Raw genomic sequence first — 16,951 nt, forward strand, 5'->3', positions numbered from 1 at the left:
TGTTGGGCCATGATTTTTACAAGATTTTACTTGTCTGCAATTAACCAGCACATGTGCTGATGTATAGGTACACAGGAGAACAAGGGACATTGCACCTTTCCCCCAGTTCAGTAGATCTATATGATCGCTGTTTCAGCATATCGCAGGATTTACCCATGTTTTAGGGCTGTTATCAACAGGTGAGGCTGTGAGCTGTCGTTAACAAGCCTATGCTGTGAAACTAAGAAGATGTTTCAAATTAGAAAAACTGATTATAGCAGTAGCATTCACATTTAATTTGATTTATTGACTTACAATATATAAAAGCCAAAGTAATACAAAGAAAGTAAGAAAAAGAAGTAAAAACCAGTGGGGCTTCAGCTGCCTAGACCACACTTCTAGTGCCACTTCAGATGATTTGCTATAACCTGCTTGGCCTCCAGTTGCTATGTTGGATCTTCCAGTTCAGTGCTCTCCTATGTCTCTGCTGTCTTGTAACATCTGAAGTGGCCTAGACACCTACGTTTAAGTAGCTGAATTTCACCTACTCATAGTGGTTACAGAGACACAAACAAATTGAAACAAGAAAGATTTCATACCTTAATAGACAGTGCAAAAACAGTTTAACCTACTACCCTGATTTCTGTCACAGATAGAGTATCAACTCATAAAAGGGATGGAAGGCATGAACAGAAAATAATCTGTGGAAAACTGAGGAGCACTGAAATACTAAGAGCTGCAGGTTGACATGTCAAACAAATTAGAGCCATTTATTTTCATTACAAACAGCAGTTTTGACTCTTGAGCAATCTAACCTGTGAGTAACTGGAAGAGCAATCACTACACTAAGCAAGGAATAACTGATGCAGAGGTTCAATGAAAACACTCACTGAATGTACAAACTACCTATTTTCCCAGTTCTACTTTCTTATCAAAGAACCTGCCGCAATTTTTCAGGTTCTATTTTGGGTAACTTCTGTAGACTCACTAAAAAAGTGAAATGTTTTCTCTGTGCTAGGATGTATCTCAGATCAAAGCCTCATATTCAAATACCACGGAGATTTGTGTATTTATGTGCATTCAGAACTGAAAATGTCAGCTTTGCACTTCAAGATGAGGAAAGGCTGAAATTCTCAGTCAGTTCAGTGTTATGGATTCTGATGTTGAAATCTGAATATTGTGGCTGGAGCGTTCATAATATATGAACTTTGATATACTCTATGTAACTTTTTGGTCTCGTCTTAGGTTACAAATATATACATACTTTCAATTTAATAACACCAGAATTTCTGTTTTCATTTAATACAGTGCTGCTTTATATTTTCCCGTTTTCTCCACCTGTTAATATATTTGGGTGTTGTCTAATCCAGCTGCACCCTAGGCAGCATCAGATGACTGATGTTTGCAGATCATCTTTTGATCTCATTACGTTTTTTCTATCTTCTCTATCACAGGAGTGGCCAAGAGTGGGAGAAAGCTCTTAACTGTACTTTCATGGTTCAATATAGTCCTGAGCACAGGATTAAACACTGCTTAAGAATCCTTTCCAGAGACAGGTTCACCCAGTCTCCTATTCAAAGCACATAGAACTCCATATGAGTTTTCCCAATAAGTTCAGAGGCTTTTGGCTTGCTTCATGAGAAAAAGAAAGCTTTTGTTGGAAACTACAACTAAGTGATTCTTCCAACATTTGCGACAAAAGTAATCTGCTATATATATAGGTCAGCCATAGCAATTTGCCTGGCATGGCAAAAGAAAATCATAACTCTTGTTTCTTTCATGTCTTTTAAAAGAAGAATCTAAAGCAGCTTTTCTACAAATCAGAGCATCACTTCTCATCAGACATTGGATCCAACAAACAAGGTTCTGATTCTTCAACAGACAAAGATCTCTGCACTCACACATCACTGCAAGACTCAAATCTAAATCAGAACAGTAGCTGAAGCCATTAAAAACCCCATTTATCATATGAAGTTGTTAAGTGTAATAAATGGCAGTAAGTTATCTAACATACCTTTATACTTCATCCTAACTTTCTCCTCCTGCAGCATTTGAGCTGAGCTGTTCAGAAGATCTTTCTTGTTGAATATATATGCTTCAAATGCAGGGGATGTATTTCTAGCAATTAAATGCAGTAATTTAAGTGAAGTACTGCAATGAATATACTGGATGGAGAATGAAGATAAGGATAGAAGATATAATGTGCATATTTTTGGTAGCTGATTCTATTCTGAAAATGATAAAATAAATTTATCTGTGTGTTGATTACTGTGTATTGGGGCAGTAAATCATTTTCCATTCCATTCAGGTCCTGTGCACTCTGGTTTGTCATTCACATAGATATGGTCCGAGGAGTGGAGGAAGCAGATTCATTGTTTGTTATCTAAAAGAACAAGCAAGAAATGAAAAGAGTGTCTTGTTAATATTATTTGACTGGCAATCTCCCAATATTGACCTTACCAGTTGCCTCCAAGTCACTCAGCAGGGTGTTCTACAGGAGAAACCTACAGAAGATGGCTTGAAGGAAGGTCGGTGATAACTGGGGTCAGGGCCAAACAGGGATGGAGAGGCATGGTCTCTGCACTGGTGGACCTTACCTCCCTCAAGCTCATGTGATGACAGTAAGACCATAAACCTATTGATTTGGGGGCTAATGGTGCCCCACCATGACCACAGAAATACTATGGAAGTAATCTGTGAGTGAGAGCTCAAGAGTTTCCATGCTGGAGCCTCAGAGCTTCAGGGCATAGTATGGATTTATGTGCTGATAAGGACCTTGCTTCGCAGATGTTTTAGGCTAAATAAAAACCTACACAGAAAAAGAATTGTAATAGCAGTTTGAACATGATCACAGTGAACAGCTGCAGAGAACACAGAATATAAAGGATTAGCATTATAATAAGTGCGTTGCCTCATTTGCTTTTATTTTGTATCCTTTTGTTAGCTTTGAGTTAATTATTTTTCTTCCCCAAAATACTGGGGATAGCAAAGAGTACCAGAATGAGGTGATAGTGCCAGAGTGCAAGTCACTGGTGGAAAGCACCTGGAAGGAGACTGAAGATGCTTGGAGGCTGATGTGTTGCATGTCAATAAGAAGATCTATTTAATCCTCTAGGAATTTGACACACAGAAGGAAGGAGGAGGCTTCAGGGAAAGAGAGGATTGTAAAAACTATGTAAATTTCAAAGAAAAAAAAAGATTATACAAAACCAAGGGAATTCCAATACAATGCTGCAATGGCATTTGTTGGAATAACTTGTGTGAGCGAGACCTTATACCAGACATTTCAATTACAAGGAGCCATATGATATTGCTAAATACAAAGAATGACCAATTGGAGACATCATTAGGCTCTCCACCATTCAAAGGTGCCAAAAGCAGTATGCAGTTCTACACAGATATACTTAAACAGACCCTTCCCCCACCTTCCTATTACCATCTCAGTAAAGTCATCTGCGCAGCTTGCTCGTATTTGTTCAGCAGTCAGAGGGCTGTTCAGTGCAAATGTCTTTTTCAGTCCTCTCTCATTCCTCACTCTAGTTACTGCATCTCTCAAAGCAAAGAACACAGAGCATCCCAAGAAAAGTCCTGCCTCACCTATCCCCTGAAAAAGAAAAAAAAAAGTCGTCAGATAGGTGTAGGCTTTGAGCAAATGAGAGGACTACATACGATATCAGTATCAACTGAAAAGCTTAAAAGTCAGTGACTCAAAAAGTGTTTTGTCCTTCAGTAAGGAAGTTTATTTTAGATTTAGTGGAAGCAATCTTAGATCACACCAAGTCTTCTGATGGTAGCTGCTTCCAGGGAGCTAAAAAGGTTGATTTCAAATATTTACTATTGATTTCAGGTTCTTTTTGCTCATTGACAAACTGAAATTTATGATAACTGGATAAAACAATAACTAGATAAAATTACAACAGCCCAAACCCCAGTACAGATACAGCTAAGAAACAAAGCCTGAACCCATGATAATCCCCTGCGAACAAACACCACTGACCTCAGTGGTCTTGACAACTTTTCACTGGTTCTGACATAAGATTCACATTTGTTCCTTATCTCAAAGATAGGTCAAATTCACCCTTATTTCACAGTCCTCTCAGAACATTACAATCTGGACTGAATTGGGACACTGAAATTAAACCTTACTTATCTCCTTGCTAAAATCTGAGAACCAAATGTTTTTCCCAAACATGCTGCATGAAGACAGAATCACACCTTCTTACAGTGAATTTCAAGGTTAATTATAGGAGATAAGTTCACAGAAAAGGATAAAAGCTCTGTTTGAAGAGGAGTATTAGTATCAGCTCTCTAGATCAGCTCCCAATCAACTATGTAACTATTTCACCTAGATGATATTTTTTTTCAAACAAATACTTTTCTAATTATGTATTACTGAGACAGATTTAAATAATTTTGAAGGATCTACTTGTTCTTTAACAACTCTCACCATAAAAATATGTTTTTTCTTCCTGTTGTGCTGTTTTATTTTACTGTATTCTAAAACCATACCTAATACTTGAAACAGCTGGAAATTTGCAGAATTATCTCCATCTTGATTTACCATTATTAATTACGTACAATTGGATGGAATATTTGCTTGTTTAAATTGAAGCAATAATTATACCAAGTGCATACCAATCTCCCCTATAAATACACACATACAGTCCTATTTCTTATTGCATAACACATGAGTAAGCTGCAGACTCTTGCTGTCATTATGATTTCTCCATCAATTTCTTTGGTATTTTTATTCTAACTCTTCGGTTTATCACCATGTTTTAAAAGTATGGTCTAAAATTCAGTTTTCAGCTTCTGTGTATGGTCTGTTAATGAAATCCTAAACTTACTACTTCCCAACCATGAAAGATATGCAGCAATATCGTGCATTATGTCTTTTCATATTAGCTTCCATGATGTCATAAATAAAACAATTTCATGGACATTTGTTTGAAATGCTAAAGAAGAGGAATTGAAAACTTATGTATGTTTTATATTAGAGAAATTTCTCTGTTTGCCCTGGGATCTAAGAATTGGTCCCTGTGATGGTTTGCTTACCTTGGATGCATAGATGGCATAAGGATTTTGGGAAGATGACAGGAGGGAAACACTAAATTGTTCTGGAATATCACAAACACCAGGGATCTTATACTGATCTGGACCCCGAGTATAGAGCACTCCTTCTGGAGAGTACTTTAATTCCTCCATTGTGTACAGTCCAATGCCTTGAACAAAGGCACCTTCAATCTTTAAATAAGAAAAGAATTAGCATTTATGTTCTCATGTTTGGTAAAATAGGTAAAATTTTGTCAAGAACTGGTATTTATCACTAGCTGTTAGAAGACCATTTCCTTTCCTGTTTGCCTAATGGAATTCTCCAACATTATGGGCCTATGATGATAGCAAAAGCTTTCACTTTCCTCTCTCATACCAGACAGAGACAAATGCTTTCATGATGAAGTGATGTGTGGATCAGTCTGCAACAAATAAAGTGTTTCCCTGCTATGAAGTGGGGAAGGCAGGTCAAACAACAGGAGAATTTGGAGACTAGATCACAAACAGGATTTAAGTCCAGCAGACAGTGGACATATATACATACAGGAAGTACTACAGGTTGACACCATGGGTAAAATTCAAGCTTCATTGCCATCTACAAAGCTCTGACACTAACTCAATGGGGCAAGTCTGCAAATAGAGGACCTTCTAATATGACCTATGACTTATTATCTAGTGAGAAATTAATGTTTTCTGAATTAATGAGGTAATCTTCATTTCAAATACAGCTATCAGTGTAATAGAAATAAGACAGCAGGAAATACTTGGCACATACCTGTCCTATATCCACAGCTGGATTTATGCTGTATCCAATGTCCATAACAATGTCCGTTCTGATGTTCTGTCAATAAAATTTGAACGCATATTACTGAGAAACATGCATGTAGTGGAGTCATTAGAACAAAATGCTGGATAGAGTTGGCATTCAGTGGAATAATACATGCTAAGACAGAGGCCCCTCCATGTACGCAATTTCAAAGTAATTTCCAGTATCCCATTAAAAGCAAAATGGGCTCGTCTCAACTTTAACAGAAGTTTATCCAGAGACAGCCCTGCCAGATTCTTCCCATTGCACAAGGAAAACCCCACATAAGTACAGATAGAGGGCATATGATCAACAATCTATGACATTTAGCTATCTAGATGGTCACAAGACTGGAAACAGACTATTTAGCTCTGCTGTAATTTGTTTGCTGGCAAACAGGGAGAGAACAAGCAAAGAACATGACAGATGTCTGCCATAAGCCAAAAGGTGAACCCATATGACATTAATAAAAACATGCCAAAAGCTGGTTAACACTGCAAAGCTTTCTTTCTGCTCCACCTGTAATTGGCATTTACACTGTTAATATATTTACTGTCATGTGAAGACAGATGACTTATTAATGCAAAACCTGAATGGTTGTTGGAGCATCCAGTGATACAAACAAACCTCATACACATTATTTACAAAACTTCCATGACACTCATTTTATTACCTTGTGATCTCCTGTTAGACAGTTAATTTCAACCTCTGAACAAGCAGCTCCATAAAGAAAATATGTGAATGGTTGTCCTTCCCCTTTCTCCCAATCCATGTTTTCATTGTAACCTCTGATGGCAGAAACAAAGTCCACAAAAAGAAAATTAATGAATGTTTGCATCATAACAAAGCAGATGAACACATGAATATCTTTGTTGAGCATATTTAAAATGATAACCCATAAAACAATTATAGTATAATTCAGAGCATTGAACCATGCATTGAAAAAGGGATACAGAAAATCCACATATTCACCTTCTCACATCCCATCTACCTCAGCTGACTTTGAGATTCTTGGATGTGGAGAGTATGACTGGATAAGAACTACATCAAGACAGGATTTGAGGCTGAGGGATCTGCAGATGTTTTTTGAACACCATTAAATGTCAATAGCAAAGTATGATTGTTGTTAATTTATTTGGAGATATCAACATTCCTAAAGGGCTGCATAAGCAGAAAACACACTTGAACAGACATAACAGCAGGAAGGGTCATTTTGCTTGGGCTTTTCACGGTGTTTTAAATAATATGGGTTTGCAAAGTGCCTCTTCAACTTACTCCAGACTGCCTGAACACCTGAAAAGTTACTGTTGATGAGTAGGTAAATACAGGTGGAGGGAGAGAAGTTTTAAGTCACAGTAGCCTAAGAAAGAAGCTCTGCTTTGAATCCCACCTGAATTATAGCACAGGAATTTTTCCTTTCTGCTTCTTTATAAACACTGTGAAATAATTCAGAGGAAAAGGACTATGAGACTGCAATTCCCACTGAGAGAGAGCAGTGAGAACTGTGTTTAAGATTACTGTGTCCTACAATAGCATGCTATTGTGAATAAATCCATATCTAAGAATATATATGGTGGGAATTTTCTGAGGCTCCAGAAGCAAAGAGACCAAAACAGTGACTCCAAAACAAGGGCCGGTGAGCAATCCCACTTCTGATGTGAGCAATAAGGCCCCCCCTTGGCTTTCAATTAGTGCTGAATCATGGCATCTGATTTCCGAGTTATTTTTTTAAAAAAATAATTATCATGAGCTTTCTCTTGAATTCAACCAGACATTTTAAATTCTCCCACCTCTAAAGAGAAATAATCTTAAGGTTCAGATTTAGAATTAAATGGGCCCAATTTTCCACAAGTGCACCTGTTTGATAATTACAGGTGTGTTGGATAAATATTCTAATGCTGCCACTTGTACTTCCTGTCATGCAAGGCGGTGTGATCATGTTTGTGGGTAAAAGTGTAAATAATCTGTAGTACAACAATATTTATAGTTTATGGTAGTACAGTCTACAGTAAATAAACTATATCCCACTTTGAACACTCACTGTTATAGGCAGCAGTCACTTTCTTGATGCTTTCTGGTTTGCTAATGGCCAAATCATGGAGCAAAGATGGGATGAAATATTCTTTTGATACTTTCTAGAGGGTTCACATAGGCCTAGCCATAAATCAGCACTTACACTTTATACTCCAACCTCCCATATAGCAAAGATTTACATAAAACATAAGATGACCCACTAGAAATAATTATTGGACAGGGTCTTCTATTCACGTCTTGGCTATCTTCAGAAATCAGTCCTGGTCTAAGCTATGCATTTTTAAGGAACAAAAATATATTACCTAAAGTAGCCAGTAGCTGAAAGACTCACACTCTGTTCAAAAGCTTCTTTAATCTGTAAAATATAGCACTGTTTGTGGTAAACCAAGGAAGGAGTCAGGAAGGAACACAGCATACATATATTTACATAATTTACATATATTTATTTATTTACTTATATTTACTTAAAAAACAAACTGTAACAAATTGTAAAGAAAGGAAAACCATTTGAGTTAAGTATGTTTAGCTCCACATGGTGCCTAATGCTGTAGGACTAAACCCCCTTTGGACATGTAATCTGAATTCTTTTGGCAATACAAGAAGGAATAGATCTGTCAACAGTGGAGTTCTTGCAAAATCTTTATTACTGGTAATATTATAGTCAGAAAGGGCTCTGCTCAATTTTTTTGCTCATGTTCAATAGAAATGGGTCTTTGTCAGTTGAACAGATCTGGTTGGTAAGTCACTGATATAAAAGATCTACATGACCTTTTTGCACAAAAATGAATTGACGAGAGAAATGCTCTTTGCAGTGTTCTTCTGTCAGTAGTGAAAATGTCAGTATCAGGTCACAAATCTATTCCTTTTCAGTGATTCTGATGTTAGATTTACTCAGTTTACAAGTCAAGAAGTTTTGGGGTTTATTTTGTTCTTGTGTATTTAAAAAATTTTAATTAATTGTAATTTACTGACTTTGTAAGATGAAAAATTACTTCTCTGCATATATTAATGCCTTTTCTTAGGTCAGCCATCTCTGCTAATATTTTGAGTGTGTCTAAATTGTCCAAATTAATTTGGCACCTATTAGAGAAGATTATCTTTGAATACATAGCTGTCAGTTATCAAGCTGCTACATGTATTCAAACATTATTTGCTATTGCTAGGAATTACTATTGTCAAGAAAGTGTTTACATTTTTGCAGTTCTTGCAGTATTTAATCACTTGAAAAGAAACACCCTCGTGTACTGGATCTGTAAATGCCTCATGACAGGGACTGTCCTTTTCATTATGCTATAGATAACAAGCAATACTGGATAAAAAGACATAACAATCAGGTTTTCTTCTAACATCTCAATGAATAGGTTTAAACTCTCAGCCATATCTTCATAAAAACAGTTGATGTTATAGCAGAAAACTCTTAGTTAAGAAAATACCATTTCTAGCCATAAAATTCTATTCCAGTTTCAAGTGGGCACTAGACAGGGGCCATTTCATTAAATAATTTTAGCAATACTGTACTAATCTACTGCAAATGTAACTAATATTATAACTAATTATATATTAGAGCAATGGGAACAAGGATTGCTGCTACCTTTCGTGCAGTTCTGTAATATACTGCATATGGCAGTGAGATGGAAGAAAGAAGTTGAGAAGGTTTCTCTTTATTGATTTAGTAAAAATAAAGTACAGCCATGTAGGAAAACTGACCCTGTACACATATATCCTGACAACCTTTTGGCAACAGCTTGTCTGAGGGTAAGCTGAGGTGGGTCATGTTATTGAACAAGCTGGTATTTTTTTGTATATTAAAGACTTCTGTGCCTCCAAATGTGACTTCACAGATAACTTCCTCTCCTTTCCAAGTAGATAAGATCTGGAGATTGTTTCCAACATATTTAAACCAAGCAACTACACTCCATCTTTCTGTGAAATAACCTGTTTCTACAGTTTTTAACTTCAGGATTATTAGACTGAACAGACTGATAGACTACAATACATATATCACAGTTTTTGCAAGCACACAAACACATTTAGTAGGACTCACATGTCTTACCCAGTCACTCCAGGTCCCTTTTGGGTTCTTGTTGATGATAGGTTGCAGGCGTTTCAGGAGAGTTTGGCAAGCATCCTGGTGAGAAGTCAGGACAATGTAACACAAAATTAACACAGATATGTTTGGTGCTATTCAAGATAAGTTCTAGTTAGTACTTAATTGGAACAAGATTTACTTTCATCTTGGTTTGAAAAAGTATGATATGAGGTGTCATTTTAAATGCATAGACACAAATTTTATAAACAGTCAAGTTACAAGGGCTGGAATCTGCATGAATCAATAGATTTAGAACAGGAACAGGATACAAGATTTGTATGGGACTACTTAATTAGATGAAACAAGGATTTTGTCAAACAGAAGGGGAAAGCTCAGATGATATTCTGAAAACTCATAAGCACCATTACCGAGAAATTGTCAAGAAGTATTGTTTCTTCTTGTCAGTCTCCAGTGGTATTATTGGTAGTCTCAAGATTTCTGTGGGATCACTAACGCTTAAAGTCTGGCAGGTGTTAAATACCATGAGTGATAGGATGTTTTGTAAATCTAAATACTACTCTTTACCTTCACAGCCATGCCATTGACATCTGTCCCTGCAGATCCTGCTGAGGCACATGCATTGGGAACAGTTGTTGTGCTTGTTTCACAGAAGTGAATATATGACATGGGGATGTTCAATTCCCGACTAGCAACCTGTTTGAGGAAGAACAACATATTCTTCTCTGGTTTAGAAACATTCTCAACACTCCAACTGTTCCCCAGTACTTGCTAGAAGTCAGCAATACCAGGTAAGATAAAGTTTTAGCAAGTTCTCTTCCAACCTCCAGCTGAGATCATTCTGCTCAGTTTGTCAGTACAAGGAAACAGAAAAGAAGAGCAACGTCTTAGCTGTACTCAAACTCTGGATTAAGACTCTGCACTGAGTCTGGAGTCTGGATTCAGTGCAACTCTGGATTGAGCTGAACTCAAACTCTGGATTGGAGTCCAACATCTGGTTCCTAATTTTGCTGCTTATATCCTGTATGACTTACGGAAAATTATGCAGGCCCAGATACCAATCTTTTATTGACTTGATAAATACCTTTACAGATCCGTCTCTCAATTATTCACCAAACAAATATGATCCTAATAATATTGTCTGGACTGTATACTTATATGAATACTGTCTTTTTTACATGGGTTTTATGGGATCAGCACCAAAAAAATCTTATTTCTAATAAGCCTCTTCACACACCATTGGAAGAATAAAACCCAAACAATGTTTTTTCTTCCTGCTGTCTCTAGGACTCTTAACAAATGTATCTTTGCTTTCTAACTCTATCAATGCAAAGAAGCACTAGCTATGCTGATAAACAGTCCTGCTGGTACACTAACTAACCAAGAAGAAAACTTTCACATTATTCATCTGCCTGACAAAGAAAACAGAAGGCAATATTTGTTTGGACCTTTGTTACCTGGATCATTTTGGTATGAATACCCTGCCCCATTTCAATTCCACCATGTGTCAGAAGCACAGACCCATCAGTATAAATATGAACCAGAGCAGCAGCCTAAAAAAGAAAACAAAGTCAAGATTAGACTAGTGAGAAATGTGTTGTATATGGTGATGAATTGATGAATCAAAAGAGACAGACACAGTTTTGAAGTGTACTTCAATTTATCTGTTTAATGCTTTTGAATAGAAGGCAGAATTTGGAATGCTAGTCCCTGCTCTTCCTCTATAATGAACTTCCAAAAAAGGACACAAATCCTTGGAGGTCTGCTTTTTCTGTTGCTAGATCCTGGAATAAATCTATACCTGGCAACAGTATCTCAATGGTTCCAAAAGAAGCTGGAGGACCTCCCTCACTAGTGTCCATAAATTCAAATTGCTGCAAGTTCCATTTTCTCTCTCACTGATGTTTGAGAGCCTTTGGACACAGCTTTTCAACAGCATAGGCCGGGCAGGCTGTCAGCATTAGACACAGCAGTAAGGTTCTGAATGAGACCCTCCTCCTGGGCTCAGCTGTAAGTAGTACTGTAGACTACAAAGGCCCCATGACTTTTGTATTGAACAGAGACAGCCAGTCTGATATGATACAAGCCAGTCAATTAATTTTCAATTGATACAATGCTGTCTATTCCAGAAGCACTGGACACCTACATTAAAAAAATATACAAAGTCCAAAATTATTACTGTCCTCCTTTTCTTCCTTAAACTTACTCTTTGATGACATTAAAGGGTTAAGTCTTTAAGAACAGCATCCCAGAGTACCCCATGGTCAGAGAGAGTAAGCTCGGAGCTATTTCTAGAATGGATAACTTATTCAATGAACACTTTGCCACCAGTCCTCAAAATCTTTCCATAAAAGTTCAACTCATCTGTATCAATACCACATCACAATAGATGGGACTGGCCTTTAACTAGGCAGGGTCCAAGCTGCCTGGGTCCTGAAAAACAAACAACTTTGATCTCAGCTTGAAGAGAGCTAGAAACCAGTGCAGCCTTCAGGGAACAACTATTAAGGGGATGATAGCTTTCCAGAAGTTGAAAGACAACATATTTGTTTTGTATTGTAAGGTAGAGCAACTGTAATCTTCTATGGATAAAAAGCTTAGCTCACTTACACTTTAAAGAAACTAACCTGAGAAAGATAACGTGTGCCTAATCCAAATGGAAACTTCATTGGTACAATGGCAATCCCTTTTTTCTTCCAGTAATTTTGTTTGTTAAATTCATCGACAGCTGTTTTCCTGTCATAATATGCAGATTTCTCCATACATTCATTCCAACACCGTATTAAGTTTCGTGGATCAAGCTTTTGTTTGAAGTGTGTCTGCTCATTCTCCTTATACATATTTATTTCCCTAATCTGAAATAATAAAATTAACAGCTATCACACAATCCTATTAAAGGCAGACTGACCATCTGGGGGGACTAGTAAACAAAAAGATTACTGTATATTTTTTGAACAATTATCAGTTTGGCTCAGATTGTAAGAGGATGCTATTTATTCAACAACCAGACATTGATTTAAAAAATATATGAATTTTAGCACAAATTATGTTTGATTTAGAAAAGATTTCTTCAAACAGTTGAGCTAATCTAAAGGGTTTTCACTTTCCAAGTGCATAGACTTCATTTCAGAAGAAAAGATGCCTTAATTTTGTCACCTTTTCTGGTGATAAACCGATTTTATCTGCAACTTCTGTTATCCAGGTTTCTGTCACCAGTGCTGACTGGGGAAAGCCAAATCCTCGGAACGCTGTGTTTGATGGCAAGTTTGTTTTGCAGGCATAAGCCCAGCATCTCAAGTTGGGAATCTTGTATGCATTGTCCATTTTTAATAACGATACTTCTGCTACCTGAGGTAGAGGACAAATAGGTCTAGTTAAATGTCAGAACTGCTTCTTTCAAATTCACATTTAAATCTTCCTCATCACATATAAAGACCTTAACTTGAGACAATTAGATTTAAAATTGGGGTCTTGTCAATCACTGGTAGTAAGAATATTCTTATGCACAAATACAGACTGTATTCATACATGTATCATGCAGCATATTAGTTTTCAGTTCTTTTTTGATATTCGCAGAACACAGCTAATGTTTTTAGTAGTTGAGTGCTGGTCAGTAGTTAAGTATGTAACAGATGCTTCATTTTATGACTGATTTTGCTCCTACTTTGATATTAAAAGCCACACAGAAATAAAAATAGGCAGATTATATTTAAAGCAATAGGAATGATGAATGGAAACGATGAAAGCACTCTGAACTATCACATCCTATGGAACTTCACAGTTAAGGTTTAGTTCCACCAGAAAGCATCATACTGCAGACTACAGTGTCTTCTGGTTCTCACATTTTTCTTTTAGAGATTTCACATGACAAACACAAAAACACAAGAAAAGGAAAATCCCATATTGGAGACATCAAATTAGGCTCTATGAATGAGTATCAAAATCAATAAATAAGTTAAAAAATGTTTTGATGCCTCATGAAGAGGCCACTGGCTCTCTTCGGTGTTAAGTAGATTTATCAGAACGGCAAATTTAAGCCTGTATTCCTACTGTTCCCACTGAGCTTTAAACAATAAACTTTAAAATATTTCTGCACAGAAATAACTGAAGATAGTTTTGCTGTAATAACTGTGCATATGAATAACGTCATATTATGCTACCTTTTCACTTCAGAAATATAAGCTGAAATGTTATTTGTGGAATGAATAAAAAAAACCCAAAGTCATATTTTGTGGGTTTTTTTCTTATGACCATAACTTTTATGGACTTCAGAGAAAGTATGCGTATGAAGCTGATCAGCCTTAAGACGGTTATTGATAAATCAGAGTGAATACAATGTATTGTTAAAATACAACTCTTAGCTATGCCAAAGTTTCTCCCCAGAAATGTCTGTTCTAATCTTGATGCAAGCATTGAGAGTTAAAACATATTAATAATTGTTGACTGAACAATAACTAAGTTATGCATATATTACTGGTATTTAACTCCCTTGCTGGAAGGCCAGTCTTTATTACAATGAGCACCAAGCACCTCGGCTCTCTCTGGGGCTAGGCTCCCATAGAATAAGGTCCGCTCTAAAGAAAGAATAAATCCCAAAATATTGTCTTGGGAACACACAGATAAGTCACACTGGCCAGAAAAAACCCTGGACTCTAAGTTTGGAAAAGCTTATAATTTTATTTCCAATAAACCTATTTCTCCTTTTCAAGGTGTTGAGTTATGAATGTTCTACTAATAGAATCAAATGGAATCACATAGCTAGGCCACTGGTTATTCATCTAATTAATTAGGGAGTTGTGGGAAAATAACAGAAGATTTGCAAGGAGGATTGTAGACACACTCTAATGACTTGCAGATGGGGTGTCAAAAAACACATATATCATACTAATTGTTGTTTTCTGTGTTTGACAAGTAGAACATCTGTGTCTAGATAACATAGGCCTGTGATAGATTTCAAGGCACCCTATCAAACATGCTTGAGATTCCTGCCCTAATGTGGGAAAGATCAAAGTACAGTGGTAAACTATGCCTGTGCGAATCCCTGATACACAGGTGAAAACAGCATGTTTGGTGGTCCTCTAGCATGGACTGAGCTCTGGGGTGCCTAGGTCCCCCTGCTTGGGTGCCTCTGCCTAGGTACTGCTTCAGGGATCCCCCTGTTGATGAAGTAATGAAAATAAATCTACTCTTTCCATTTCATCCACGGCTTTGCTGTTCCTCTGTCCTGCTTGTGCCAGCTTACACATTTGGTGCAGTCAGCAGGAACAAGGATGCCATGTTTGACAAAAAAGTTGGGGACTGAGAAGGCCACAACAGTGACTCTCCCTATTCCAAGATGACCCAGTTCTGAGCACTGGACTCCTGTGGCCATTTTCCTGGCTACACGGGCTCTACCCAAAGCATGGCCTGAAATAGATAAGGAGGCAGTGGTTACCCCCTAGGCAATTGAAAGGACTATGAGTGGATCGCCATGGAAAGTGTCACTGGATTCTTCTCACAAGTTAGAGGGGAGATTGGGATGGTTACTAGTTACTGATCTTAGAGCTCTTGACTGTGAAGTTGTTGCATTATCCAGTAAAAAGAGAATTGGAAAAGGAAGTTGTGACTTTACAAGATGCAAAGGAAATCGTGCAAGAAGTAATTACTACCCAAGCAGAGTAGTGCCATGGACTGTAAGATACTGTAGAACAGTTGATAGCACATGTTGTTAATAAACAGCAGCGGGGAGTGAGCAAGTGGCTGTGTGATACTTAGTTGCCATCTGGGGTTAAACCACAGCAGTCCCTTTTTGGTGCCAAATGTGGGGCATGAAGGATTCAAGATAACAGATTTAATTGAAATGTGTTAGATTGAATTTATAGTTGTTATACTGTTTAGCAGGCTCCTGTGCTTGCCGTGGGGCTTGCTTGCCTTACTGTATATTTGAGTCTAGTGCTCATTAGTGGCTGACTTTTGCTTTCACTGCTTGCTGTACTGCTGATGATCTTACTCTGCTGTTCCTGGGAACATTCTGGTAACTGCAGTGGCTCATGTGTTGATTACAGGATTCAATCCAGACAGGGTAGCACTAACAAGAAGTATCAAAATACAGCTTTTGAGAGGAGTACCTGTCTCAGCCTTGATTATACCAGCAGTCACAAATGCTACTGGTAATGTAGGTGCCCTAGCAAGTATCTTGAGGGAAACTGCGTCTGTAACTTCAGGACCATCTGTGTGGGTGGTGAATAAAGGAAAACTGGCAAAACCAAAAGGAGTTACATCACTGGTTATGAGGAAACAAATGTGGAATGATCTTGTTCAAGCCAGTATTCCATGATCAGAAATAGATGGGATCACAGCACCAGAAATGTTTTACTGATGGCAAAAGTTAGTGCTTACACAAAAAAGCCAGTTGCCCATGGCCCCACTGCCAGTTCCGTGCCCACCCTCCATCCCACCTGCCACCTCAAGGCAAGGCACTACCTGGAAAATGCCAAAACAGCAGAAATTAAGGTTTGGCAGGTCCTCCCAAATTGCCACCACTGTAGCCTCTTACTGTGAGAGGGATCAACACCCTTAAGTTCCTTTAACTATAAAGTGGTGATCTGGGGGGATTTTACATGTGTTAGCTCTGGTGGATACTAGAGCTGAAGATACTGTATTAGATAGTAATATTAATAATAAAGAAGCCACATCACAGATCTGTGGATCAGTGGAAAATCTGACCTCTCTCCTGTGAGCAAAGGTTACCTTAACAATAGGAAATGCCACTCCATTTATCACAACAGTATTAACTGCCCCAAGTTAAAGGATATGTCTTGCATATTGATGTGGTGGCAGCAAGAACAGTTGAAATTTTAAATGGTCGCTTCTGCTCTGGGACTTCACAAGCAGGATTTGCTATCTGATCTATAACTGTCTTGTGTGGATTCCCGAAGTGGGATCCTGTTGTGCTGTCTGCCAAGGTGGTAACTGTAAAACAGTATCATATTCTGGGGGGGTAGGAGAGAATTACTCATTCAGGCACTTCAAGTACTGGGAATTGTTAAGGAAAC

General features: G+C 37.6%; 1 protein-coding gene across 1 annotated transcript in view; it reads right to left on the minus strand.

The window, feature by feature from the left end:
* Window positions 1-269: 269 nt before the first annotated feature.
* LOC104368060 (aldehyde oxidase) overlaps window positions 270-16,951 on the minus strand; it is a 46,406-nt gene continuing 29,724 nt past the window's right edge. Inside the window, exons 25-35 of the mRNA XM_009975309.3 lie at window positions 13,074-13,265; window positions 12,545-12,772; window positions 11,375-11,470; window positions 10,485-10,613; window positions 9,924-9,998; window positions 8,173-8,225; window positions 6,510-6,624; window positions 5,807-5,872; window positions 5,035-5,223; window positions 3,416-3,583; window positions 270-2,362 (exon numbers count right to left, since the gene is read on the minus strand). Of these exons, the coding sequence (XP_009973611.2) occupies window positions 2,312-2,362; window positions 3,416-3,583; window positions 5,035-5,223; window positions 5,807-5,872; window positions 6,510-6,624; window positions 8,173-8,225; window positions 9,924-9,998; window positions 10,485-10,613; window positions 11,375-11,470; window positions 12,545-12,772; window positions 13,074-13,265 (1,362 nt within the window). The 3' untranslated portion in view covers window positions 270-2,311. The remainder of the gene's footprint in view (window positions 2,363-3,415; window positions 3,584-5,034; window positions 5,224-5,806; window positions 5,873-6,509; window positions 6,625-8,172; window positions 8,226-9,923; window positions 9,999-10,484; window positions 10,614-11,374; window positions 11,471-12,544; window positions 12,773-13,073; window positions 13,266-16,951) is intronic.

The sequence above is a fragment of the Tyto alba genome, unplaced genomic scaffold (assembly GCF_018691265.1).
Source record: "Tyto alba isolate M040663 unplaced genomic scaffold, T.alba_DEE_v4.0 Super-Scaffold_7, whole genome shotgun sequence".
In the NCBI taxonomy this organism is placed as follows: Eukaryota; Metazoa; Chordata; class Aves; order Strigiformes; family Tytonidae; genus Tyto; species Tyto alba.